The 27,568-nt window shown below is 43.3% G+C and overlaps 1 protein-coding gene across 11 annotated transcripts in view; it reads right to left on the bottom strand.

The window, feature by feature from the left end:
- Nucleotides 1–905: 905 nt before the first annotated feature.
- The window catches only part of MROH1 (maestro heat like repeat family member 1), a 202,163-nt gene continuing 175,500 nt past the window's right edge, over nt 906–27,568 (bottom strand). For 5 of the 11 annotated variants that reach the window (XM_072602683.1, XM_072602682.1, XM_072602686.1 and 2 more), the window contains 8 exons: nt 18,715–18,829; nt 7,204–7,350; nt 4,863–5,051; nt 4,301–4,456; nt 3,430–3,564; nt 3,076–3,178; nt 2,567–2,632; nt 906–1,360 (listed from right to left, as the gene is read on the bottom strand). In XM_072602683.1, the coding sequence (XP_072458784.1) occupies nt 1,275–1,360; nt 2,567–2,632; nt 3,076–3,178; nt 3,430–3,564; nt 4,301–4,456; nt 4,863–5,051; nt 7,204–7,350; nt 18,715–18,829 (997 nt within the window). In that variant the 3' untranslated portion in view covers nt 906–1,274. Of the gene's footprint in view, nt 1,361–2,566; nt 2,633–3,075; nt 3,179–3,429; nt 3,565–4,300; nt 4,457–4,862; nt 5,052–7,203; nt 7,351–18,714; nt 18,861–27,568 lie in introns of those variants that run through there. The other 6 variants (XR_011965678.1, XR_011965679.1, XM_072602688.1 and 3 more) reach the window with 6 other exon arrangements.

Raw genomic sequence — 27,568 nt, 5'->3', positions numbered from 1 at the left:
AGACCCTCCATATCTCAAGTCTGCTGTGCAGTACTTGGTATCCCATATTTGGCAAAGGACACTGACAAGTCGAAAGAACAGCCAGAATGAGGGGACCAAGTCATACCAGAAGGAACTAGAGATGTTTAACCTGAAGAAGACTGTCATGGGGAAAAAGGGATTAGACTTCTATCTTCTCATGAAGTTATGAGATGGCAAGAAAAGCACCTAGTCTCCTAGTCTGGATAATCCACAACCATGGCCATTAAGAGAACTGGAAAGAGGCAGCTGGGTGGCACAGTAGATAGTGCACTAGCCCTGAAATCAGCAGGATCCAGGTTCAAATTTGACATCAGACATTTGACACTTATTAGTTGCATGATCCTGAGCAAGTCACTTAACCCTGCCTTGCCAAAAATAGATAAAAAAACTGGAAGGTGTATTTGCTCAGCTCTTCACTGACAGCTAACTAGGTACAGTGGAGAGTGGTGGATTTGGAGTCAGCACACCGGAGGTTTTAATTCTAGCCTTGTCAGTACCTATGAGAACTTTGGTAATTCAGTTCTCATTCGTTTATGGGTCTTAGCTCTGTCAACTCTTTTCATTGTCTTTGCCAGTCTAAGGTAGGTTAGCCTTCTCTCGTTGGTTATTCATACAAACGTCCTTTAGCTGCTTTTCATCACAACGTACTGTTTTGAGGCTCTGTACAGGGCTGCTGCTTTTTATATTCATCCTAAGTTATCTGTTGCTTCCATTGTCAATATTCTTCCTTTAACATAACTTCATGATGAGTTCCCAAGGCACCCACCTTGTCCACTGAGCTGGTCACTTGTTCTGTCAGGGAATGAAAGTCTTACCACAAGGACTTGAAGTGGTCCCTGGAGGGCAACTGGAGAGCGGGATGGGAAGAAATACCACCAGCCAAGGAAGAGCAAACAACTTTTATTGAAAAATAAGTACAGTATGCTCTGTCCTATGTACAACCTCTCCTCCAGCACCTTTGGGTCCTGCCTGGATTGAGTCTCAGCTGGAGGTGAAGAGGATGGGATTGGTCCCATCTGTAAGCCCCTAACCTAAACCTGGTTTGGGAGCTGTGGCTATAGGATACTCAGGTAGTGACCCTCATGACCTCCAGGAGCAGAAGCTATGGGATGGGGGTGGGGGGTGGGGAGAGATATGAGGAATGACAGGCTCTAGCTGTTCCACAGCTGGGTGTCTGGGCAGTGAGGAGGGTTTCTGAGAAATCTGGTCCATTTTGCTCATAGAAAGACTGGTCCAGTGGCTTTGCGCACAGCTCAGGCGAACTTGACCAGACGGCCCAGAGTCTCTGCAGCTTTGATCCTCACTGTGGGTGCTGGGTCCTTCAGCAGTAGCTGGAGAGCTAACAGGAAGAGACAGGTTTGGGTTAGAACCAGGTCATATGGGGCTGTGACATGCATGGATGCCCACCCCATGGGGGAAGTCCCAGATGAGCAGGCGGATTAGGTCAGAGAGGGGGCAGTGAGTACAGTCTGGAACCTGGACTTTAAAAAGGCAGGTAACGCTTTTTCCTCCCTTCATGGTTCCTGAGTATTTTTCCAGTAGCTTGTTTACACTGTGAAATTGAGGCTCCTAGGTCCCTGCAAATCCTCTTGATAGCTGCTCAGCTCACTGCCCGACGACCGACTGCCGGCCTCCCTCCCACGTTCCCTCCTTGGCTCACTGGCCCGCCAACTCCTGATTTATGTGCCGCTGGCTTCCTGCTCTGCCGGCCTCTACCTCGAGCTGCTTCTTCCAGCTGCTGGCTCCTGGGGGGTGCAGGACCCAGGCAGGAGGGGGAGCCTGGCCCTGCCTGGCTAATCCACTCAATACAGGAAGCTGGGGCTGTCCAAGCCCAAACTGCTAACTCCAGTGATTACACACACACACACACACACACACACGCACGCACGCACACATGCATACACACGCGCGCACACACACATGCACACACATGCACACACACACACACACACACACACACACTCCCCCACCCTAGAGGGGACTAACTTTTCTTTAACAGACAGGCCTCTTTTCTGCAAGAGCCCCAGGAGCCAACGGAAAGATAGTTTTTCCTTTTTTAGTGTTTTTTAAGCTCCTTTGGAACAGCTCAGAAGTTTCCGTGAATTACTAGAGACGATGAGGTCACCAGTGACAGGGAAAAAATCCTTGAAATCCAGGAAAATCACTTAACCCACCCCAGCCCCCTTTCTGGGACCCATGGTGTCAGTAACTCCTTCCCCATGGATTATGCACCAGCCACCTCCGCAGGCAAAGGGGCCCAAGTCTACAACGAGGATCACCCAGCAGTTCCCAGCTCCCCAGGCCTGAACCGAGCAGAGAGGATTCAGAAAAGAGGAGACAGGAAGAGCTGGAGGATTTTTCCAGTGCCACCTCGCACAGTTCCAGGATGTCTGTCTTGTCTGTGTATAGTCTTAGTCCCTTCCCTCGATCTTCCCCACTGGACCCAGTGTTTGCTGCACATCAGCCCAACAACCCCAAACAAACCCACCCGTTGGTCTTCTTGGGCTCAGGCCTCCCTCCCTCTGTCTGTCCCTCACCCTCTTACCTGAGATAAGCTGGTTCAGATCCACCTGTTCACAAGCCTCTTTATCTGCATGGAGCACTAAAAAACCTGAGAGGAAAAGAAGAAAGGAGAGGAGTAATCTCAGTATAAGGAGGGAAACAGAAGGACATAATTCAAATAGACCATGATGAATAAAAGGTAGGCACAAACAGGTATCCCTCTCCCCCGCCTCCCCCACCCTGTTATGGGGAGAGTGATTTTTTTGTCCAGATCTTTTTTATGGAGAAAAAAACAAAAACAAAAACTGGTGTCTTTTGTTTATATTTCTGAATATACCCCTCTCCTTTTTTATAAATGTATCCTTTATTTTTAAAAAAAGTGTAAAAAATAGTTTAGCAAAACTAACCAACACATGAACAATATCTAACAGCGATGTTCCGTAGTTCTCCATCAGTCTTGAATCACGGTTTTAAGCCCTTTCTGTACCCTTGAAAGCCCTGAAGCCCCATATTACCAAAGGCTAAGAAGTGGGGAAGAAATTCCCTGCTCACCAGTGAACATGGGGGCAGCTGCCCGGATGTCCTCCCAGCAGCTCTTGAAGTAGAACAAGTTCGTACTGACAAGACGGCCCAATGCGTCAGGGAAGTTCTGCATCTGGGAGCAGCACACAGCTGGGCTCATCACTGACCCATTCTACCTTCTTCCCTTCCCAGACCCACTCCAGCCTACGTTCTTCTCCAATCTGAATCCCTCCTCTCCCTATCCCCTTAGCCCTCCCTCAGGTAAGTCACACACAGAACTTCTGCCTTCCTACTCCTCACCCCCAGCTTTTCACTGCCAGAGGCCTGGTTTACCCCAGGCTTTCCCCATCAGCCCCAGATCTCACCCACTGGCCCAGGCCTCACCAGGTATTTGCTGGTATCATTCATGAACTCCCCAAAGTGTAGCCCACGCCCATCATGCAGCTGCTTCTCAAACAAGGCTGTTAGCTCTTCACATTCCATATTAGGGCCACACATGCGCAGGGCAAACTTACAGGCCTAGAAGCAGAGTAAGCATAGGCTCTGAGGGTTCCCCATGTTCTTCACCTTGGAAACCCCCTCACGTTTAGTCTACAGCTGCCATCTGATCCAAAAGGTGTGCTGGATGGGAGACACCTCCCAAGCCTGGCTATATATGGTTTGTCCTTCCTTCTTGAAGAGGACCATGACATCAGGGAGATGATGTCATGACTTGCAATTGAATTGGATTTAAGTGAGAGAGGGCTGGGCAAAGTCACCAGCCTCACTTTCTCTTCCAGGGCTGTCTGGGTCCAGTGGCCAGACATAGATCAGGATGACTAGAGATGGGAGGTTGCAGTGGGAGACCTTGGCCCTTTTAAGCTAAGGTCTTTACAAGTTCTCACTTTGAGTGAGGCAACATCCATTCAGTGAACAGACCTCCTCTTTAAGAAGTGAATGAAGTCCATTTAATAAAAAAAATTCAGACTGGGAAGGGAAGATCCTCAGGGTTGCTGGCCAAAAGAGAAATGGTTACTATTTACATTCACCCTAAGCCAGGAGGACCCAAAAAATAACCAATTGGTCCTTGGGCAGGAACCTATTGTCCATTCAATGAAATCCAGAGTGAACTGGGTTTAAGGTATGATCCTTGAGGAAGAAATCTAGCCAGTAAACCCCAGCCTGGCAATGTCCCCATGGATAGCTGTACTAGTCTCTTCCCATCAAAAAGATTACTGTATGCCCCTCTCCCTGTACCCTTGCCTTTGTTACTCACACTGACAACTGGGGGCTTGGGGTCCTGAAGGTGTAGTAACAGGCTCACCAGCCCATTGACGATCTGCTCAAAGAAGACATCTTCGCAGTTACCATGGCAGAACTTGTTCAGATGGCCAAAGAGGTTGATAGATGAGCTCCGGAACTCATCCCGATCCTTTAGGAGTATGGAGTGAGGTAATCAGATCCCAGGCCCTCAAGGCCATTGCCTCCCACTCCAGCTTAGTCAGGGGTCAAAGACTCAAACCTAACCCTGTCTAACCCTGTTCCTGTTCCACCTTCTCCTCTGAGCCCAGTAGACTATACTATGTATAGTAGGGTATTGTCTCAAGGCCTTCTAAGCCTCCTACTTGTTCCTAATCAAAACTAAGGACAAGGAAAGCCTTCTATTAAAGATCTCAGGTGCATGTGTTCACATTGGGTTGGTCCCACTTGGTACAGCTCCCTAGGAGTCCCTCTCAGCCAGTCCTGCCCATCAGACCAATCCTGGTGAAGAAGGCTTCATTCACCAAGGTCCAATCCACAGCCTCCCTCCCTCCCGCCTTCTCCTTTTCCCAGGTTACACTGTCGAAGAAGGGGCGGATGCGGATGGTAATGTGCAGCAGGATGGAGCGAACATCCCATTCTTCTGCCAAATCCAGCAGGCGAGAGAGGCCCAACATAGCCTCCAGGGCCACCAGGTTGTGGGGGTCATCCTTGTCATCCAGCCCATTGATCATAGCTGTGAGGAGCTGTGGGCCGTGCTTCCGTACCTGGAGGAGGCAGGGATGAGAAGAAACCCGGTATCTACAAGGCTCTGGACAAGTGCCTCACTTCCTAGACCCACCATAACCTAAGTGGGCACACAGCTCAGGGTTCTAGGTCATTAATTCTTCATCTTGCAGAGTTTTCTTTTCCAGATGCTCTCATACTAGCTGTTCCCCCCTCCCCAAATTTATTAATTCATTTGTTTTCAGTTTTCAACAATCACTTCCATAAATTCTAAATTTTCTCCCCCTCCCTCCCCAAGACAACATGCAATCTTTTATGGGCTCTACACATACATTCCTATTACATACATTTTCATGTTAGTCATGTTGAATAGAAGAATGAAAACAAATGGAAGAAACCATGAGAAAAACAAAACATAACTGACTCTAGCTCTTTTTCTGGATGTGGATGGCATTTGGCATCATGAATCCTTTGAAAATACTTTAGGTCCTTGCATTGCTGTGAAGGGCTAAGTCTATCAGAAACAGTCTTCACACACTGTGGCTGTTACTGTGTACAATGTTCTCCTGGTTCTGCTCACTTCTATCAGCATCAGTTCATATAAGTCTTTGCAGGTTTTTCTGAAGTCTGCCTGTTCATCATTTCTTATAGCACAATAGTATTCCATTATGTTCATATAGCACAGCTTGTTCAGCCATTCCCCAATTACTGGACATTCCCTCAATTTCCAGTTCTTGGTCACCACAAAAAGAGCTGCTACAAATATTTTTGTACATATGGGTCCTTTTCCCATTTTTATGATCTCTTTGGGATACAGCCCTAGAAGTGGTATTGCTGGGTCAAAGGGTATACACATTTCTATAGCCCTTTGGGCAGAGTTCCAAATTGCTCTCCACAACGGTTGAATCAACTCACAGCTCCACCAACAATGAATTAGTGTTCCAACTCTCCCACATCTTCTCTAATATTTATCATTTTCCTATTTTGTCACATTAGCCAATCTGATAGGTGTGATGTGGTACCTTAGAGTTGTTTTAATTTGCATCTCTCTAATCAATAGTGATTTAGAGCATTATTTCATATGACTGTAGATTACCTGTGTGTTCTTGTGCAGCCACTTATCTCTATGAGCCAGTCTTATAATTTGTAAGAAGGGGATGATGACCCCTCCTCTTATCCTTCCTAGGGCTCTTGTGTAGACTAAAGTAATGAATAGGAAAGAGCTTTACTGTAAAGTGCCAAGTGCTCCTCTGTGTATCCCCAGCTCTAAAGTGTCCAGATTTCTTTTGAATTCTGTGTCTGCCACCCAGTGTATTAGCTATCCCTCTCAACTTCATACCATCTCAAATTTTGGTAAACCTGAAATCTCTGCCTACACCCAAGTCTTTGATAAAAGACTGAACTCAACAGAGCCTTGAAGAACAGTATTTAATAAATAAATCTGTTTAATGGAACCCTCCATGAATCCCTTTGCTTCATGCTCTTGTGCAGCTGCTCCTTTAAGCTCCCTCGCTAGCAGCAGAGCTAGAGCTATCATTTCCTTAGCACTTCAATGTTTGCTAAGGACTTCACAGACACTCACTTGACCCTCAACAACCCTGGGAGGAAGGTGCTGTTGGGACCCCCATGTCACAGATGAGAAAACTGAGGTGAACAGGGTAAGAGACTTGCCCAGGGTCACACACCTAGGAAGTGTCTGAGGCAGATTTGAAACTGATCTTCTTGAGCTCTATCCACTCTGCTACTCAGATGCTTCTCCCAAGGCTCTGTCCTCTCCTCTCTTCTCTACATTCTCGCTCACTCTCCTGGTTTTAGCTATCACACCTGTGCCACATACTTCTAAGTCAATACTCCTCCCATCCCTCTCTTTTGAATTCTGGCCCTCACCTCTACCTACACTTTGCACTGTCACTTCAAAAACCCAACTCAACCCTATCAAAGCCCGGAAGAGACCCAAGAATGGAGGGATAGTTAGACACTGAAGAAATTTTAGGAAGTCCCAGGGGCCAAGTTTACCATTGCTTATTATCTGGTCTTTGTCTACTTCCTGAACATATGTCTGGGCTTCTATCACCTCCCCTATGAGCCAATGGTCAGCTCTCCCCTCCCCCTGGGTGGGTGATGTGCATCATGATTCAGCAAAGAGACCTGAGAGCCTTCAAGAACATCTTCATAGCCGATGGAGCCTCTCACCTTATCTGGGGATCCTGTAGCTATGTTGGCCAGCCCACGAAGTACCAACCTGCGTACATTTGTGCACACGTCCTTCTGTCTACCCATTGTGTTTTCCAACAGGGACTCAAGGAGGATTAGATCATTTACCACATTGCTGCTTAAAAGCTGAAAAACAAATGAGAATCAAAGAATCATGAAACCTCAGGTCTGAAAGGAATGTAAGAGGCCATCTTTGGTCAACTCCTATCTCTATCTCTGAATACTTCCACCAACAGGGAAATCAATACCTCCTAAGGTAACCCATTCCATTTTCTGACAGCTCTTACTCTCAAAACCCAACTCAAAAAACCCGAAAGAGTAAGAAGTGACCAGAGGTGCATGAACTTAAAGATATAGGTAACTTCCAATGCAATTGGTCTCCTTTGCATAATGTGCATAATCCTATGTATATCATTTTGTACATTTAAAAACATTATTCTGAGAAGGGATCCGCAGGCTTCATCACTGCCACAAAAGGTTAAGAATTCATGCTTTAAATTAAAAAAAACAACTTTGCTAAAATCTAAGTAAACTATACATATAGTATTCACCTGATCTACTACTGGTTTAGTACTCATGTCAAAAGAGAAGAGGATCAACCTGGCATGGCCTGTGCTTGAAGCCACACTGCGTCTTGAGAATCACTGCTTCCTTTTCTGCATGTTCCCTGACCATTTCTTCCATGGTTTCTTCTAGAATTTCCCCAGGAATTAAAGTCAAGCTCACTGGCCCACAGAATGTTCCCTTCCAGACACCTGCCCCTTTCTTGGGTCTGGTCCTGTAGGTCTTTCTATTCTTCTTGATCTCTCAAACTCTCACTGGAAGCAATCATATCAGACAGTTCTTTCAGACTCAAGGATGTAGTACATCTATATCAAGTGACTGGAATTCATCAAGGGCAGCTAGGTGCTCTCACTACTTCTTAATCTTGTGTGTCAACTTTTTGTGAGCCATTTTTGTTCTGTCAGTCCTTGTACAAAGGTCATTCTCCATGGCAGAGAAGACCATAACAAAATACAAATTAAGCAGCTCTGCCTTTTCTGTATCTTCATACCTCTCAGCATAAGCAGCAATCCTATCCAGTCTGGCACTATACCATGAAAGTGTGACAATGAAGCTGGGAATTTCAAGGTTGTTGTTGTTGTGTTTGTCCTTCATTCTTGAAGAGGACCACAACATCAAGATGATGACATGACTTTGCAGTTGACTTGGATTTGAGTAAGGGAGGGCTGTGCAAGGTCACCAACCTCACTTTCTCCTCCTGAGCCATCTGGGTCTAGTGACCTGATATTCATCAGGATGACTGGAGATGGCCCAGGATGCAATGGGAGACCCTGGCTCTTTCAGGCTAAGGTCGCATCACATTCTCACTTTGAGTAAGATACACCCAATTCAATGAACAGGCTTCTTTAAGTAGTTGCTCAAGGGATGGTCCCTTTAATAAAAAAAAAAAAAATCAAACCGGGAGGAGAAGACCCTCAGGTTCCTGGGTAAAAGAGAAACAATTACTATTTAGTATTTAAATCCACTCTGTGCTAGGTGGGTGGGGACTTGTCCAGTCTATGAGCTCCAGAGTGAATTGGGTTTGAGGCTTGATCTTTGAGCAAGAGATGCAGCCAGTAAACCCAGAGGAATAAAGGCAGCTTTTGAGTATGGAGTGTGGAGGAGGAGAAGAAAGAAAGAGGAGAGCTGCTACTCACAGGTTGTGTTTGTCCTTCGTTCTTGAAGAGGACTATGACATCTAGATAACGACATGACTTGCAGTTGACTTTGATTTGAGGGAAGAAGGGCTGTGCAAGGTCAACAAACCTCACTTTGTTCTCCTGTGCCATCTGGGTTCAGTGGCCTGATATTCATCAGGTCGGCTGGAGATGGCCCAGGATGCAATGTGAGCAGGAGTTTCAGGGACTATCTAGCTGATTCCTGTGCCCAGAATTTAGTGCATTCAGCATTACTGCTGTGTGTTCTAATCCTGAATCCTAACTTGCAGTTTAGAGAAACCAGCACAGGCAACAGAGGCAAGTGAGGCTATATTCTCCAAGCTGTAGGAGGAGGTAGTTTGGGGAAGCAGGTGATGGATGGTATGTTTGCTGCTTTTAAAAATTCCTTTCTATTTACTTTTATTCTACTTTAAGTGTCATATTGCATTATCTTCAAGTTGTGTGATTAATTCTGGCTAGCTGGGGGAAGACTGAGACAAAAATAGGGACTGAGTTGTAAGCCGTGATTTTGAGCAGATGATGTTCTAGGCATTGGAGTGCAGCAGTGAGCAGGATATAGGAATGTAGCCTTGATCGTGCCATCACCCACAAGTATTCCATGGCCATGGTTACGAACTCTGACATTCCCTCCTCTGATCACAATCTGTTGTCATTCCACCTTTCCCTCTGCCTTGCTACTCAAAACCACGGTCTTTCTTCTTCCAGTTCCTCTACCTCTTACTTCCCTTCCCTTCCCCATCTTGACTCCCTGGTTACCCAGTTCCAAACTACACCATCCTCTTCTCTCATATCCCTTGCCCCTTTACCCTAGCAAAGATCTTGTACTGCCAAAGCCCAGCCATGAATCGCCGTAACCATCCTCTGCCTTCACTCATATGCACATATCACTGAACAAAGCTAGAGAAAATCATGGAATGACTCCAAGTTTATGTTACGTAACCTCCACGAGGCCCTTCCACTACAGCAAGGGAATCCTGGTTGTTACCGAGCTGTTTCAGTCGTGTCTGACTCTCCATGACCCAATTTGGGGTTTTCTGGGCAAAGATACTCAAGTGGTTTTGCCATTGTCCTCTCCAGTTCATTTTACAGATGAGGAAACTGGGACAAACTTTGTTAAATGATTTGCCCAGGGTCACTTGAATAAGTGTCTGAGGCCACATTTGAACTCAGGGCCTCCTGACCAGGGCTGGCACTCTATCCACTGCACCACCTAGCTGCCCAATCCTTCTACATCTTCCTAATCTATGTCCTATCTCAGCGGCTTTTCTAAACTTTTCCTCCCTCCTCAAACCTCCCACAGATTTCCTGCCCCTCCCTCCCTGCTTGGCTTATATTTCACTACAAATACTCAAATCATCCTCTCTGCCCCTGTTCCTCATCTCACATCACTTAGATGCCCTTTGCCATTCTCTCTCCTCTGTTTCACCCATCTCACATGATGAGGCGGCCCTTTTCCTTGTCAAGGTAAACCTCTCTACATGCACAAGTTGTCCCAAGATGGTTTCCTCTATAATACTCACTCTCACGTTGCACGTTGCTTCTCTTTTGCCTTCAAACATGCCCATGTCTCCCCGCATCCTTAAACAACTCTCACTTGATCCATCCAACCTTACTAGTTTATCATCCTATCACTTGCTTCCATTTTGTGGCTGAAACTTCATAATAAATGCCTCTTCTTCTTTTCAGTCTGGCTCTTGACCTCCTGGTTTCCAAGTGTCCTGAGGGAGGGAGCCTGGCTTCATCTGCAGTGTCTCTGCTTCCTTTTCTCCTCTAGCCCAGCTTCAGACTTCAGCTGACTGAAAGTGCTCTCTCCAAAGTTACTCATGATTTTTCAATTGCCAAATTTAATGGTCTTTCCTTAGTATTCATACTTCTTGATCTCTTTGAAACCTATGACACTATTTCCTCATTTCCCTTGAATATAATTCCTTAATCTTCTATTTAGGTTTCTGTGACCCTTCCCTCTCCTGAGGCTCCTTCTGCCTCTGACTGCATCCTCCCTCTCTCCTTTGTTAGATCTTCAAGCAGGTTACATCTGCTAACAGTGGGGAGCTCCCCAAGGCTCCGTCCTGGGCCCTCTTCTCTCATCCCTCTATACTATTTTATTGGGTGATCTTATCAGCTCCTATGTTTTCAATTATCATCTCTGTGCAGAGGACTCCCAGATTGACTTGTCCAGCCTTAAACTTTCTCCCAATTATCAGTCTTACACCTACAACTGTCCTTCAGACATCACAAACTGGATGTCTTGTAGACATCTATCTTAAACTCGACAGGTCTAAAACATAACCCGTTATCTTTCCCCTCTTCCCATATATCTCATTACTGCTGAGAATACTACCCGTCTCCTGGTAACCCTGGCTCAGAACCAAGATATCATTCTCAATTCCTCACTCTTTCTCAACCTCATCTCCATTCCATGGTCAAGTCTTGTCAGTTCTACCCTTGTAACATCTCTTGAATATGCCCCTTTCCTCTGACACTGTTACCTGCCTGGAACAAGCCCTCATCCCTCAAATCTCTCCCCATTCCAATCCATCCAACTCTTAGTTGTCATACTAATTTTCCTAAAACACAGGTCTAACCCTCTCACCCCACTCTTCAACAAACTCCAATGGCTCCTATCACTTTCTTTCATAACATTTCCTGTCTTCTTAAACCTAATTCTCTCTCCTTTACTTTGCTCCAGTGACACTGACCTCCTCATGTTTCCTCCCATACAACAGGGCACTTCTCAAGCTTGAATGTTTTCTCTGGCTGTGCCCTATGCCTGGAACAATCTTCTCTTCATCCCCCTCTCTAGGCTTCCTTGACTTTCTTCACATCTTAGATAAAAGTTCCATCTTCTGCAAGAAGCCTTTCCCTAGTTCTCCCCAACTTTACTGCCTCCCCTCTAGGACTGTGCCCCATTTCCCTTGCATTTCCCTTGTTTTTGCATGTCCACTGCACTGTGAGCTTGAGAACAGGGACTGGGCTTTTTGGGCCTTTCTTTGTATCCCTGATGCTTAGCACAGCACATAGTATAGTGAACACTTAATAAATTCTAGTTGACTGACTAATGTAACAGAATATCATTATGCCATAAAAATAATGAACAAGAACTCAGGGAAACATGGGGAGATGTATATGAACTGATACAAACTGAAGAAAGCAGAGTCAAGAAAATAAAATATAAAAACTATAATAATGTAAATTAAAATTATATTAAAAGGCAGACAAACAAATTAATTACAATGATCAATTTTGGTCCCAGAGAACCAATGACAAAAACAGAAAGTATAAATAAAACCTTATTCCCCCCCGCCCCCCACAACCACAGTGCCTGGAACATATTAGATGCTTAATAACTGCCTGGAACATAGTAAATGCTTAATAACTACTCTTTGGTTGATTTTTGTTTTTATCTTTTTTTTTTTTAAAGCAATTAGGGTGAAGTGATTTGCCCAGGGTCACACAGCTAGGTAAGTATTTGAACTCAGGTCCTCCTGACTACTCTGGGGCCAGTACTTTATCCACTGCACCACCTACTGCCCTGACTGATTGACTTTTAAAAGAAAGTTTTCCTTTCCTTATCAGCTGATTTTTGTCACATCATGAGATCATAACTATCTATCATTTGACCTCTCCGAAACACATTCTCCTGAAGCTTGGAGCACAAACTAGACAGAGGTGATCTCAAGGATTCCTGAAGGAGGCAGGGTGGAGGCAGAAAGTGCCTAGTCTGGAGCACCGATCAGGGAGTGGCGGGACTGGTGCTCTGACCTTCACTGGGTAACCCAGGGCAAGGCCCCTCTGCTCTCTGCACCTCCACATCCTTATCTGTGAAATGAAGGCGTTGGATCAGGTTGCCCTGGAGGTCTCTTCCAGCTCCAGATCTATGGTTCTAATGTATTTACTGTGTGCTTTAAGATCTGCAAAGTAATTGACTTAAATTATCTTTTTTTGAGGCCTAAAATAAATAGCCCTGGAGGGCAGGTAATAGTCGTAGGGCGGAGGAACTCCCACAGAGCAGTCATGTTAATGGACCCAGGGGTTACTGCACTCTCGAATTCACAAGGTTGTCTCCTAGGTTGGAAATGTCCACCCGATTTACTGTGTGGTTATTTATGCTCAGCATAAACAGCAGAAAAGGCATCTAGAAGCTCAGGCTTCAGCTCACCTGGAGAAGTCCCTCTTCTAGCAGCCATGGGCAAACAATGGCCATTTCTTTGTTTTTCATTTTTATTTATTTTTAAATTTATTTTAATTGTTTTATTTTTTATTTTTATTTGCATGGTAATATGTAATTAAAAAAAAAAATCTGTCCCTTTCATTACCACCTCCTTCCTTTAAGCAAATATACGACCCTTTCCTAAACATAGTAAGTAGAATTCAGATAAATTCAAAAATAAACATTACATAAACTGGAGAAAAAAGCAGAGACCTTTCCAAGAAGGTCAGGTGGAAGCAAGGATGCCCAGTATTACTACTATTACTTAACAGAGTATTAGAAGTGCTAGCTATATAAGAAAAAGAAATTGAGATAAAAAGCACAAGCAAAGATAAAACAATTTTTGTTGTTTTTTGAAGATGAAGATATGATAGTACACTTGGAGAGTCAACTAAAAATTTACTAAAATAATGAATATTTTCTTCAAAGCTGAAGAACATAATAAAAATCCACAGACATCATCAGCATTCCTACATATAACCAATGAAAGCTAAGAAGCAGGGCTAGAAGACATTTTATGAAATACTTGGAACTGTATTTACACCCAGCAACTACATGAATTTAATTATAAAATACTCTTTGCAGAAATAACGAAAGATCTAAATAGCTGGAGAAACATTAACTGCTCATGGGTAGGTGGTACTGATATAATAATAACAATAAACCACCTAAATTAATTTAATTATTCAGTGTCTTGCCAAACTCACAAGATTATTTTATAGGGCTAGAAAAAAAATAACCAAATTCATCTGGAAGAATAAAAGGTCAAGAATCTCAAGCATAATTACGAAAAAAAAGTAAGAAGGAAGAGGGTCTCAATTGTGCTATAAAGCCCTAATCATTAAAACAATCTGATACTGACTTAAGAAAAAAGAGGTCAATCAGTGGAATAAGTGACTAGGTCTATAACACAGAGGTGAATAAAAACAGTAGCACTGTGTATGGTAAACTTAAAGACCCCAGTGACTGGGGGAAGGACTCACTATCGGACAGGAACTACTGAGAAAACTGGAGAGCAATCGAGCAAACAGTAGATAGACTGAGATAAGCTCCAGGTAGATATGGGACCTAGACAGGAAAATGACATCCTAAAGAAACTAGAGGAGCCAAGAAGAGCCTGCCCCTCAGACCTAGGAGCAAGCAAAGAATCCATGACTACACCAACGACAGGCTCACACAAGGTACTCCATTATACCACATTTTCTTTTCAGGTTAATAAGTGAAGAGATTTAATCATTTTATTTTGTCTCAGTTAATCTGTATGCCATGGGATAGGAATGCTTTACAAGCTGTCTCTCTCCATTAGAACAGAAGCTCCTTGAGGCCAGGGAACTGCTTCCCTTTTGTCTCCAATCCCTCAGCTCTGGGGCTGGTCGGGTGAGCCCTTCATAAATGCTTGTTGATGATTTCTCTCCCACTCCCTTCGGTTTCTAGGTCTCAGGGCTCGTATTAACAAATGCAAATGCACTTCACTGCCCAGGTAATCTATCCTGCTCCTTGTGATTAAAGTAGACCCTTTCTAGAGCCATTGCATTCATGAGTCCCACTCCACCAAATCTCAGTGATGTCTGGAGGCCAAACTTGCCTTCTTGAATCACTATTTCTAACTCTTTCTTACTTTCCATGATTTGTACATTTGTTTACAGCCATCTGAGGCTGGGTTTTTTTTTTTTTTTACTGCTGGATTGCTCTTTATATTTGACCTCTTGTGAATTGCTAATCTTTTCTTCTTATATTGTACCTGTTCTATTGCCAGGCTCGGCATATCCATACAGGCTGCCTATCCTTTTTCACTACAAAGTATGGAGATTTATAATACTTCATGAAGATATGTTTTTAATCATACCTTGAAATTTTATTCTTTCACCAGCCAAAAGTCTGTCACTGCTTTATTTCTAAGCTGTGGTTAAGAAATACAAAGGCCACTTTCAGATACAACTTCTTAGCTGTTGGTCACTTCCCAAATCCACCGCTTCTGAATCACTTAGCTTCAAAAGACAAGAGGCTATCTCCTTAAGGTCTTTGTTTTGTTTTGCAGCAAAATGTCATAAACTTCAGCCATACTTTCTAGTTTGCATGAGTTCCCTATGTATCCACATCCATTTCCCTTTCTTTCCTCATTAGAATTTTCACCAGAACGTCCATGATGAATTTATATACACTCTTCTCTGTGAGAACCAGTATAGCTCAATACTCATAATGCTCTGGGGTAAAAGTCTGTATCTCCACAAAGTGCTGGTGATACTGGAACAGATGGGCTGATTCTGCCCCCCTACTCCTAAATCCAGTATGTCTTTCTCTCTAGCAAACATTCCTTAGCCCTAGGATGGGCAGATAGGTGAGCTCGGGCTGTCTGCCATACGCAGCTTTTTTCAGATCTGAGAAGCCTGGCTTCTGAGAGAAAGCAGGTTCTCCTTAGCACAGCCCTTCAAGTATGCGATTGAGGAGCAGGTACTCAGAGATTATGCTGAGTACTAACACTACCAATGAAATTCTCAGTAGCTTATGCCTCATACATTCCGAGCTGCCCAACCTCTCCTTCTCTGCTTTGTCAGGCTGCATCAATAACTCCAGGTTCTTGGTTAGCCTCTCTGGGTAGTTTCCCTAGCTGTGAATGCCCTCCCTGCTCTTCCATTTATCCAAATCCTACCCATCATCTGAGGCACAGCTCAAGACCTCCTCCACCATCAGGCTCTCCTTACTTGCTCCAGAACATTATGCTTGACTCCTCTTCTCCACCTTATAGTTGAGCACTTAATCATATATTACATGTCCCATATTGTTATTTAGGAAGACTTCAAGTATGTCCTTGGAACAAAGATGTTCCAACCAGATTGGAAACTTTATGAGAGAAAGGAAGAGGTCTATCCCTCCTTTCTACTTTTAATAGTACTGCTACAGCCGAGCCCATGGCTAGGTCCCCACGAAAAGTCAAATGAAAGACTGATTTAGCAGCTATCTAAGGGGGCCAGGAAACTGGCCAACAACTCCCCTGGCCACCCACTGCAATGAGACAGACCTAAATACTGCCTACCTTGGACAGCCTCAGCCTTAGCCCCACCATGGGCTAGGAGAACCATCTCTAAACAGCATACCCCACACCAAGGCTGTCTTCTCTTTTACTCCAATGTGCCATTTTCTAACCCCAAACTATCTTATCAGGACCACCAATATATAACAAGTCATCCCTTTCTCTGGTTCTCCAAACTATCTTGCCCTCCTTCTTCTCGCTATTGCCTATAACTCCAGGTAACCGTATCCTTCTCCACTACCAACACGAATCATGTTAAGTTCCTTCTAGTGCCCCCAGGTTGGGCAGGGCCAGAATGAGGAAGGTATCAAGGCCAATTCAAATATAACTTCAGGACCCCTCATGCTTCTGTGAAGAAGCCTCATACATCTGCACTCTCACTATTTCCAGGACTCAGCAGAGCTAAGTGGAACCTAAGGGACAATGGAACTCAGGCCACATGAGCTTGCATTAGGGACAATGACCTACAGTTTAGGTTTCCTGACGTGATGAACTCTCTGGCCTCAGACCCAGACATTACCCTGCCCCCAGTCCCACCTAACTATCCAGCCTCTCTCCATTGCAATGAAAAGGGAACGGACCATAATTGAAAAAATCACTCACACTCTCACCTCATCAGCCATTCAGAGGGAAAGAGGCAGGAAGCGGCTTCCTTCCCCCAATCACTCTGGTAAAAGCCAAAAGGCTATTTTAAACCCTTCAAGGATGCAGTGGGAGCCAGCCACCCTCACTCTCAGCCAGAGCTGGATTCTGGATCTCTGCCAGTAACAGGCCTTCCCCAATTCCCTCCCTTTCTCCCTTCCACCTCAGCCAAACACTAAACAAAAACAGGGCTGAGGCTGAGCAGTGGCAGCAGCAGTAGCCATGGAGAAATTTAAGAGGAGAAGAGAGGGAGGGCTTGTTATGTATTGCTGGCCCTGATCTGAGAGTGTGAAGGATCTGCTTACAGGTCAAAGGCAGGCAACTGCCTGTCCTCCCTCCCTCCCACCCAGTGAGGGGTACAGAGAGGAGGAGGAGGGGATAGAAGGGGAGAGGCTTTGAGTCACTCCATTCTTGAAGGTGGTACGTCAGGAGGGTTGGCTAGTTCAGGAGATTGCTTAGAGTGAGCTAGAAGATGGACTGACAGAAATCCTTCTCCATTAAGGCCTTAAGGAGGAATGGAAGTCATCAACAGTATTTAAGCCTCAGAATCACAGAATGGCAGAGCAGGAAGGGACCCCAGTTGACACCTAGCCCAACCTGTACATAAGAATCCTCTATATACTCCCCATAAGCAGCCATCCAGTCTTTGCCTGAAGATCCCAAGGGAGAGGGAACACACTGCTTCTTGAGGCAGTCCAGTCAATTTTTAATTATTAATTCTTAATTAACTCTAAATTATTAGGAAGCTTCTCCTTATATCAAATTTAAATTTAACTTTTTGCAAATGCTCTGAGGCATATACCGTGCTCCACCTCCCTTCACTCTCCTTTCCAAAGTTGAATATGATAGGAAATTGGCAGACAGAAGCCAAACTGGCTCTTCTTCAATAAAGGACGTTGGTAAGAACTACCCGCAGGTACAGAGAACTCACCAGCAGGCAACAGGCCACAAGGATCCTTCTAGGGTGCCAATAACAATGGGATATTCCATGGGTCTCAAAGGATTGCTGGGAGGAGCATCTTAACTTCTAGAGTTTATAAGCATCAGAACACATAACCCGATCTGTCCAAGGCAAGCCTAGGCTAGGCCCTACCCTCTAGGTTCTGGCTTTAACCCCAGCACACACTACAGAAAGCAAAGCAGAAGGTAAGTGCTTCACCTAGTACAACAAAAGCCAATTTTCTTTACTTTGCTCCATCCTAGATCCTTGTTCTGTGATTTTGGGCAAAGCTCAACTCACCCAGTGGGAAGAACAGGGACAATGAGTGAGGGAACATGACCTTTAAGTTCAGCCAGCCTGCCTGAGGTTGAAAGGATGAACTCTTAGGGGTTCTGGGAATACCAAAGGAAGATTCCAGGTCCAGCCTGAATTCCCGTCATGTTTGTGGTGGCTGCCCCAGCTCAAGGGGGCTCCTGTCAGGAGCAACAAATCTAAGGAAACTTTTTCTACTCCAATTTCAAATTTGCATGAGATGACTAATACAAGCCAAATGCTGCACCTATAAATTCTTCAGCTATTCCAAGTTTTAAAAGAAGAAGAAGAACCCCCCCCCCCCACTGTGTCTTTTCAGCAAGGGGAATAAAACAATTTTTTTTCACTTTACCATCAATCAATCAACAAGTATTCATTAACTGGGCACTGAGGATACAAGTACAAAGAATCAAACAGTCACTGCTTGCCATGGTTTTCTGAATGTTCCCTTGAGTAACAGAGGAAATGTAAGCAGGCTTTCAGGTCAAGACCAAAAATAGCAGCAGTCATGCACCATCCCTCAGTGCCAGGACCCATTGGCCTGCTAATGGCCTCTATGGAGCATGAAAGGAAAACGAGGCTGTGGAATGGCCAGACCCAGTGAGTGGAGGTGGGAGGGCGGCCGCATCCTCACCTCTGCAAAGTAGGCGGTGGTGGTGATCCTCTGGATTTCGTACACGCTGCTGAGCACAGGGATAAGCGTCTTCACAATCAACGGGAGCTTGGGACCTGAATGCTTGGCCATGGCTCTGCAGAGATAGATGCCAGGCACATGAATGCCTGGGCAGACAGGCAGGAAGGCAGATGGAGACAACTACCACCATAATGTTTGGCCCTGCTCTGGGATCTTCCTGACTCATCCTCAGAATGCTAGGGTTCTGGGGTGTGGCTGGCTTTGCCCTGAGATTTCCTTGCTCTCACTCTTCTCCCCAGTTGGGACACCTAGAGCCCAAAGGGAACATGTCTGTTAGGCTAGCTTTATCACCCCCATGAGCACTTTCAGCTGGAACAAGTTCTGGTGCCTCCCTAGGAAGAAAACACTTTAGGCAGGGAGAGGAGCAATGAATGCCAAACTGCAGGTTATCACCAAGAGTGGGCAGCAATTAAGGAATCATGAGGATCATCAGAGAGAGTGGCAAAGGTAGGAGGAGCAGGCTCAGCTTGAAGCTCCCTGACAATTGGGGGATTTGCTCCAGACCTTAAGGAGAGCAGTGGATGTCCCAGAGCTGGGGTGTCCTGGCTTTCTCAGTGACTGAGCTGAGTTCAGATTCCTCTAGAGGGCAGGGTCACAGAATCTGAAAATCTCAGAGTAGGAAGGGAAATCAGAGGGTGTCTAGTTCAGTACGTACTGAAAGAGGCCTCCCCTTTACAATATTCCTGACAAGTGGTCATCTAACCTTTGCTTGAAAACCTTGAATGATAGATAGCAAACACACAGTTCACTTTGGGAAAGCATTTTGTGATTTTTCTTTATGCTGAGCCATAATATTCTCTTTCTCTCCCTCATTTTCTTTCTCTCCTCTATCTCCTTCCCTCCCTTCTTCTCTTTCCTTCTGTCTGTCTCTTATTATCTCTCCTTCTTTCTCTCCCTTCCTTTCTTTATGCCTATCTCTGTCTGTCTCCTGTTTCTGCCTACTGTTTGTGGTCCACAGGGGTGGGGGGTGGGATATGTGTGTGTGTGTGTGTGTGTGTGTGTGTGTGTGTGTGTGTGTGTGTGTGTGTGTGTGTGTGTGTGTGTACAAATAACAACAATGACTATAAGTGACAAAAGAGACATGGCTACAAATAAATAAAATATAGCTATCATGTCCTTCACCTAAATCCTTTTCATACTAAACAGACCCTGTTTACAGCATCAAAGTATTTCAGGTTTGGTGAACAATAGGTCCCTCTATAATATACTCCATAAGTAGCTATCTGTTCCTACTTGAAGATATTCAATGGGGAGTATGACCTCCTGAGGTACCCCACTCCATCTCCCCCCAAAGTTCTGATAGCTACCAAGTTTCTCCTTATATCAAGTCTGAATCTGCCTTTTGGTATCTTCTAATCCTTGTTCCTAGTGCTGCCTCCGGGGTCAGTCTGTTCAGTTCTAACCTCTCTTCCACAGTGACAACTCTTTAAATAATTGAAGAAAGCTATCACGTCAACTTCTAAAGCACAGGCAGGGAAAGGCAGTTAGATCGAACACTGTCTAAGAAAGACAATGGGGTTTTAGTGGACTGAAATTCAAGGAGCTCACAGAATAACGTGGCAGCCAAAACAGCTGATGTGACCGTGGGCTGCATGAAGAGAAGCCTGACTCCCAGGAAGGTCATAATCTATCCTAGTTAGACCACATATAAAGTGTTATGATGAGTTTTAGCTCTCTGTTTTAAGAAGGACATTGATAAGCTGGATGGTGTCTAGACAAAGGCAACGGATATGGTGAGATCACAGTATCAAGTGCTGGAAGAGACCTCTGAGTCTAATTCCCACATATTACTGAGGTCCAGGGAGGTTAACTGACTTGGCCCAAGGACATACAAGTACTAAACACTAGAGGCAGGATTTGAACCTGGACTCTCCAATTCTAGAACCTGTGCTCTTTCTCTACTATACCACACTTGAGGTATGTGGCTGGGGCCTTGAGTCCATGCCATATGAAAACTAGTGAAATGAACTGGGGGTATTTAACCTGGAGAAGGGAAGATTTAGGGGAGGGACAATATAGCAGCTATCAGATTTGTTTGCTTTGGCATGAGAGAACTAGGAACAACAGGTGGAAGCTTCAGAAACCAATTTAGGATTGCCAACAGGAAAATCTTCTATTCACAAGCAAAACCTACTCCCTTTGCAAAGTGGCAGGTTCTCTCTCACCTGAAGTCATTAGACACTGAATGGCTGTCCATCTGTCAGGCTGGGCAGGGGCTGCACTGGAGCATTGCTGAGGCCGCTGCTATTTCCACCTCCCCCACTGCCCAGAATCTTCTTGTCCTGTTTAAGCTTCCCTAGCCCCTCTGATGTTTATATGGCATGAGCTCAACCATTCTGGGTGCCGTCTTCCAGATGTTCTCCAATTCAGTGTCATTTCTAAAATGTGGTTCCTAAACTACCTTTCTTCATGCAATCTCAGCATACGCTAACTTTACCTCCAGATTGATTTCAGATATTCTGCGTACACTTCCTTGGTTTCAAACACTGACTCCACAAGTAGAAGACTCTATTGACATTTACCCTATTAAATCTCATCTGATTTGATTTGGTCCAATGTTCCGACTTGTTAAGGTCTTTCTGACTCCTGAATCTATCGCTCAGTGTATTAGTTATCTCTCCCAGCTTTACATTATCTGCAAATTGATAGTGGTATAACCTATGCATTTATCCAAGTCCCTAACGAAGATGTTAAGCAAAATAGGACAAAGCACAGATCCCCAGGGAGTTCAACTGGAAACTTTCTTCGAAGGTGACATCAAATTATTAATGACTAATCTTTGGATTTGGCATAAATCCATCTTATTTGACTAGTGCTCACATTTTTTCCATATAGACAGAATTAGAGACTTTTAGTTTAGTCAAATGTTCGATATTCTACAATGTTTTCCTGATCTCTCAGTCTAATAACCCTGTCAAAAGAAGAAATAAGGTTACTGGCATGACCTGTCCTTGATGAAGCCATTAGCTATGCGTGTTCACCATGTCTTTATTCTAGATGTCTACTAACCACTCCCTCCCCTTCATGATACATTTTAGGGTTCTCTAGTCCTCAGGTACTAGTTTTGTCCTGTTCTTTACGATTCTTTAAGATCTTTAAAGAAGACTCAGTATTATCTGTCAGTTTTTCTGGTACCTCAAGATGTAGTTTATTTGTATCAAAGAACTTGAATTCATTAAATGCCAGCTCCCTCCTTATCTGAGGTATAACTCCAACTCCTTATTAGGAATGTTTGTTCAGTCCTCTTTTGGCAGATGAAGGATCATTAAGCAAAATAAGCAGGAAGCAGCTCTATCTACTGTCTTTTCATTCATTACCATCATCACCCCATTTACACCAAGCAGAGTTCCTATCGCTTCCTTTTACTCTTTGTTCTCATTCTTAACCTCATCTATGCTTTGCCACACCTGAAAATATTCTCACAGGATCATTTCACACTCATATTCATTCTCCATTACCTGTCAATTAACAAGTATTTATTAAGTACCTACTGTGGGCCAGGCAGGTACCGAGAACACAAAAGCAAAAATCCAACAATGCTTGCTTATGGTACTTCATTCTCCTAGGAATGTCAGCAAGTACACATATAAATAGAGTACAGAGGGAGCTAGCCTTAAGGCAAGAAGACCTGGGTTCAAGCCCTGGCTCAAATATGTAATGGCTATTTCACCTTGGATAGATTTTTTAATCTTTAATTGTCCTAGGCAATTCTTTAAGAGGACAAGTTGTAGAGAAGGCACTGATCTACTCTGATCAAGTGAGCTCCTCACCCTGAGACCTCTATGTTAATGAAATCATCGGGCCAACTAAAAAAAACAACTATAGAATTAAGTAAGAGGAGTCACTAGTAGCTGAGGAGATCAAGAAGTAGAAGGGAGAAGGAAGCATAAATCTCAAGCATGGAGGACATTCTGTACAAAGATGGGAGACGAGGCGTATATAAAGAATGGGTGAAGGAAGAGGCATGAATAAGCATTCATTCGGCGTGTAGAACTTCACAAATATTAGCTCATTTGATCCTCACAACAATGCTGCAAGGAAGGTGCTGTTCTTTCCCCCGTTTTGCAGATGAAGAAATCGAGGCAATAGAGGTTAAGCGATTTTGCCCAGTTCATCCAGCTAGTAAGTGTCTGAAGGCTGGATCTGAATTCAGGTCTTTTCAACTCCAGGCCCAATGCTCTATCCACCGTGTCATCTAGTTACCTCTGTAAATACTGAAAATGCATATTGTCTTGACGTGAGGAAAAGCAAAAAAGCTGGTTTGGACTGAACTGAGAATGACTGAAGAGAAATAACATGAGACCTAGAAAGGTAGGTTAGAAGCATATTGCAAAGGGCTTTAATTGCCAAACTGAAGAACTGGTATTTTATCCCACAGGTAAGAAGAAACTCTCTGAGCAGGTGAATACTTCTACCTTTTCTGTTATCTTTTAAAAACATAAGTTGGTTAGTGAATTGGTAACTTTGTGGGGTTAGAGATGTTTAGTTTGTGATACCAACAGGACAGCAAGATAGAGATAGATGTCTAAAAAAAAGTAGAAGATATGGACCTGGAATCCAGGTGAGATTGGGACTGGATATTTAGATCTTAGAATCATTTGTAAAAAGATAAGAGAACTTCGGAGAAGTTTGGATAATTGAAATTTCCTATCACTACTATAGCTCCACTCTATGTCTAAGACCTATTTCTTGAACTGCTCTTTACTATTTTTGTCTGGGTGGTCTCTATAGTATATACTGATGAAATTATAATTTTTCTATTTCTACTTCCACCCATCTTTACCAAAATGCCCTCTACTATGCTTTCCTCTTCTGGTTTCTGGATTTCCTTACATAAACCTATCTTCTAAACAGAGCCCTTTCTTTTATTATCCCTTTTTATCTATTCTGTTTCCTTTGAATAAGGTTTAGCCTTCCTTAGAAGTATTCTAATCATAAATCTCATCCTACCAAATCTCATGATCTATGAGGTCAAACTGTCTCTGGGTTAGGAACTCTCGTTTATTTTGCTCGTTAGTCATACTTTGTATGCTTGTCTATTTGAGACCTGTGGTTTTGTCATGGGCTCCTTTCTTGGATTCTGCTTCCTCTGGGTTTCTGGGTGTCTACTGCTATCCTTCCCCACATGACACTCTAAGTTCTCTCTAGAGTATTCTGCCTAGTAGATCTACATAGACATTTTTTTCTCTTTTTGCCTTCCTTTTCAGAGTAAAGCCCATTTGGTTAGATTTATAAATTTATTCTTACCATATCTAATTAGGAGCTTATCATTTCTTGATTTTAACCTGGGGTCCAGAAATCCAAATGCCTTTCTCAGACACCATTATCTTAAACATGACTCGCTTGCCTAATATGCTTTTCTTTTATGGGCCCTTTGCCTTTGTTCAGCAAAGTGAAGCAAATACTACCAGTGATCCTAAGGCCTTCATTTGCTGCCCAAGTCAGTACAATCTTTAGCAGATCCTTTGGGTGACAGCATTTATGAATCACAAAAGTAGGAAGTAGTTACCTGTTTGGTAAGTACCGAGAGACTCTTTCATATTATTGGGTGTCTGTCATAAGAGTTCAGAATATCTTAATGCTGTAATGATCAGGCTGACAAACAGTTATCTTGTAATCCAACATCAAGGCATCAACAACCACCATTACACTTCTCTTCCTCTGAGCCTCATTGGAGATCTACATTATCATTCTTTGAAGGACAAGCAGTTACTTCTTCCTCAGAGTATCCAGCACTATCCTCCAGATAGTCTCAAATTTATTTCTTAATTCCAAGTGTTCAGAAATTTCTTTTCCATTCCTCCTCTGTCTCACTTTCTTCCATCCTCCAACTTCCTGACAAAGGCCAGGATTCATCTTTGCTTGTTCAGATTGTCTTGTCTTTGGCCCAATCACTACATGTGTGACAAGACTCAGGGCTCACTCTCACAACTCAAATGTGAAGTAACAAGTTGGGTCCCCAGACTGTGATTATATCTCCTTTCTTAGGGTGCTAGGGAATACTCCAGAGGAGATTGGAAAATGTCTTTTTAGTGCTGTTGGCTCAAGTCTCTACATTCTGGTATGCTTCCCACCAAGATTATCAGTTGAAAAGCAATTTAGTCAGTCAAATTTAAGTAGCTCTTAGAAAGAGGTATTTACTAAGTACAATATGGAAAGAAGTATTTATATTTTATACTGTACTAAGTATAGTAAAGAAGTATATATATTTATATAATATTATATAAAAATTAATTATTTATTAAGCCCTTACTGTGTGCCAGACACTCTACTAAACACTTCATAAATCCAACAACCACCTCAGGAGGTGGGTTTTCCTGATGTCAGGCCTGGCATTCCATCCAATGGGGCTAACACAGACCATAAAAACAGCTTCCCTTTCCCCAAGTCTATGACACATTCTCCTACAAAGACACACAAAGCCCAAGGGAGAGTGAGCTCAAGCTTGCAGAGGATGTGTGGCAAAGAAGTAACTTATGTCTCCTGGTTGCTGAAGTCCTTTTTGTCCTAGGGATGTGCTCAGAAGTTCTCCTTAGGCATGACATCCATAGGCAATACAATGCAAACGCTGTTGTCAGCTAATTCCAAGATGCCACCAGGACGCTAATGGGACTAGGGAAAGTTGCAAATCCTCTGGACTCTTCAAAGTTCATGAAGTCTCTGGCCAAAGGGGGAGGGAAGGGACAGGAGACCTATGCTGAGGCCAAAGCCTTGGGCTCTCCTTCACCCATCCTCTCCTCATCCCATTCACTCTAATCTCTAGAATGACCTAGGTTCTCAACTAGCTTGATATTTTATGGACAATTCCTAGGGCATGAACAAATTTCCTCAATCAATCTGAACATAATTTCTGGGCAACATCACTTCATTTCTATGGACTTGGTGCACTTGATCCAAAGCCTCTCTCTGATTACTTGATTGAAAATAAAGCCTATAACTGAGATTGACTGAGACTTGTTTTTATATCATTAAGGTATCAGGACATCTTATCGACTACCTTAAGTAGGGAGGAATGATTTGAATGATTTGTTCAACTAATACTCGACCTTTCATCAAGACATGTTTTTTTTAGAAATACATTTTTTACTAATTTGGTTTTTGTATCACCTACATTTTCCAATATATTCCTACCTCCTCCCTTATACCAAGGAAGAAAAAAGGCAGTTCAGCAAAACACCATTATACAGAAAAATTCCGATATTATATATAGTGTTCCATATCCAAAGTCCACCTATGCAAAGAAGTGAGGGAAGGGCTCTTCCATCTCTACTCTTTGGAATCAAGCTTGGTTACTAAAATTTTACAAGGTTCACTTTCAATGGTTTTTTGGGGGCTGTCCTTTCCATTTATACTGTGGTTTTTTCCTGGTTCTGTTTCTTCTCTTTGAGTCAGTTCATACATGTTTTTTCATACTTCTCTGCCCTTAGCCTACTCATCACTTTCTTATGGCGCTGTGATACTTCATGTCCTATACCACCACTTTTTAAGCCCCTCCCCAACTGATGGGCATCTTTGTTTCCAGTTCTTTGCTACTACAAAAAGTGCTAACACAAATAATGCATGACATTCTTTTCAGTCTCCTCTGTCTACCTCGGCTGCTTTGCTGGGTGTGTTTGCTCTAGCTTGTCAACATTCTTACTAAAAACCTAATTATACAGTTATTACACCTCTACTGATGAATCCCAAGATGGCCTTCGGATTTTTGTTTTTGTTTTTTTTTTGGCTGACGTGCCATGCTATTGGCTCATATTTAACCTCAAGTTCTTTAAAAACCCTCAGGTCTTTTTTTTATCTTTTTCAAAATAAATTTCGATTGATATCTTTTGTTTTTATATCATCTGATTTTTTTGTGTCCCTTCTCCTTACCCCTTCCAAGATGTTCCTTAAAAGAATTTTTTTTTCAAAATAATAAGAAAAAAATCTGCAAAATCCATCTGTATACTGAAAAAATCTGAAAATATATGTAATGTCCCACATCTGTGGACCCTGATACCTCTGCAAAGGAGTGGGGAGAGGAATCCTCTCCTATCTCTTCTTTCAGGCTTAGCACGTGCTTCGCACATATTTAATAAATGTTTATTGACTATTGTGGTCTATGGGAACAAGTTTGTCCTTTTGCCTTTGACAACATCAATTTTTTTATTGTTTTGTGTTAATTCTATTTATATTGCCGTAGCATTGTGTATATTGTTTTCTTTGGTTTCCTTCGCTTTCCCTCAGTTCATGTAGGTCTTGCCCTGATTCTTTGTATTTATTACTCATTATGTATCATTATTCATTTGTTGTTTCTGAATAACATCTAATTACATTCACATACCACAGTTTGTCCAGCTCTTCCCCAATTGATGAACATCTACTTTGTTTCCACTTCTTTGCTACTTCAAAAAAAAGCACTAATATAAATATTCTGAGATATTTCTTCTTTTGTCAATGACCTCCTTGGGGTCTGTGTTAATAGTGAAATCTGAGTCAAGAGGGATGAACATTACATCCACTTTATTCTAAAATGCTTTTCAGAACAGCTGCCCTAAGTCACGGCTGCAACAACAATGAACTGAGACATCGCCTGTGTTTTCACAATCCCTCCCACGGTGGGATATTTTATCATATTTGCTCATTTGCTGGGTATGAAGTGAAATTTCACACTTGTTTTGATTTACATTTCCCTTATTATTAGAGATTTGGAATTTTTTTTCATATACTTGTCAATAGTAATTCTTTTGAGGACAATTTGTTCCTATCTTTGAGCATTTACCAAAGGTCCTTTTTGTATGAACTACAGCCTACTCTGCTT

This window comes from Notamacropus eugenii, chromosome 4 (genome assembly GCF_028372415.1).
Source record: "Notamacropus eugenii isolate mMacEug1 chromosome 4, mMacEug1.pri_v2, whole genome shotgun sequence".
Classification (NCBI taxonomy): Eukaryota; Metazoa; Chordata; class Mammalia; order Diprotodontia; family Macropodidae; genus Notamacropus; species Notamacropus eugenii.
Note: the sequence above shows the minus strand (reverse complement) of the source record. Positions and strands in the feature narration are given on the sequence as shown.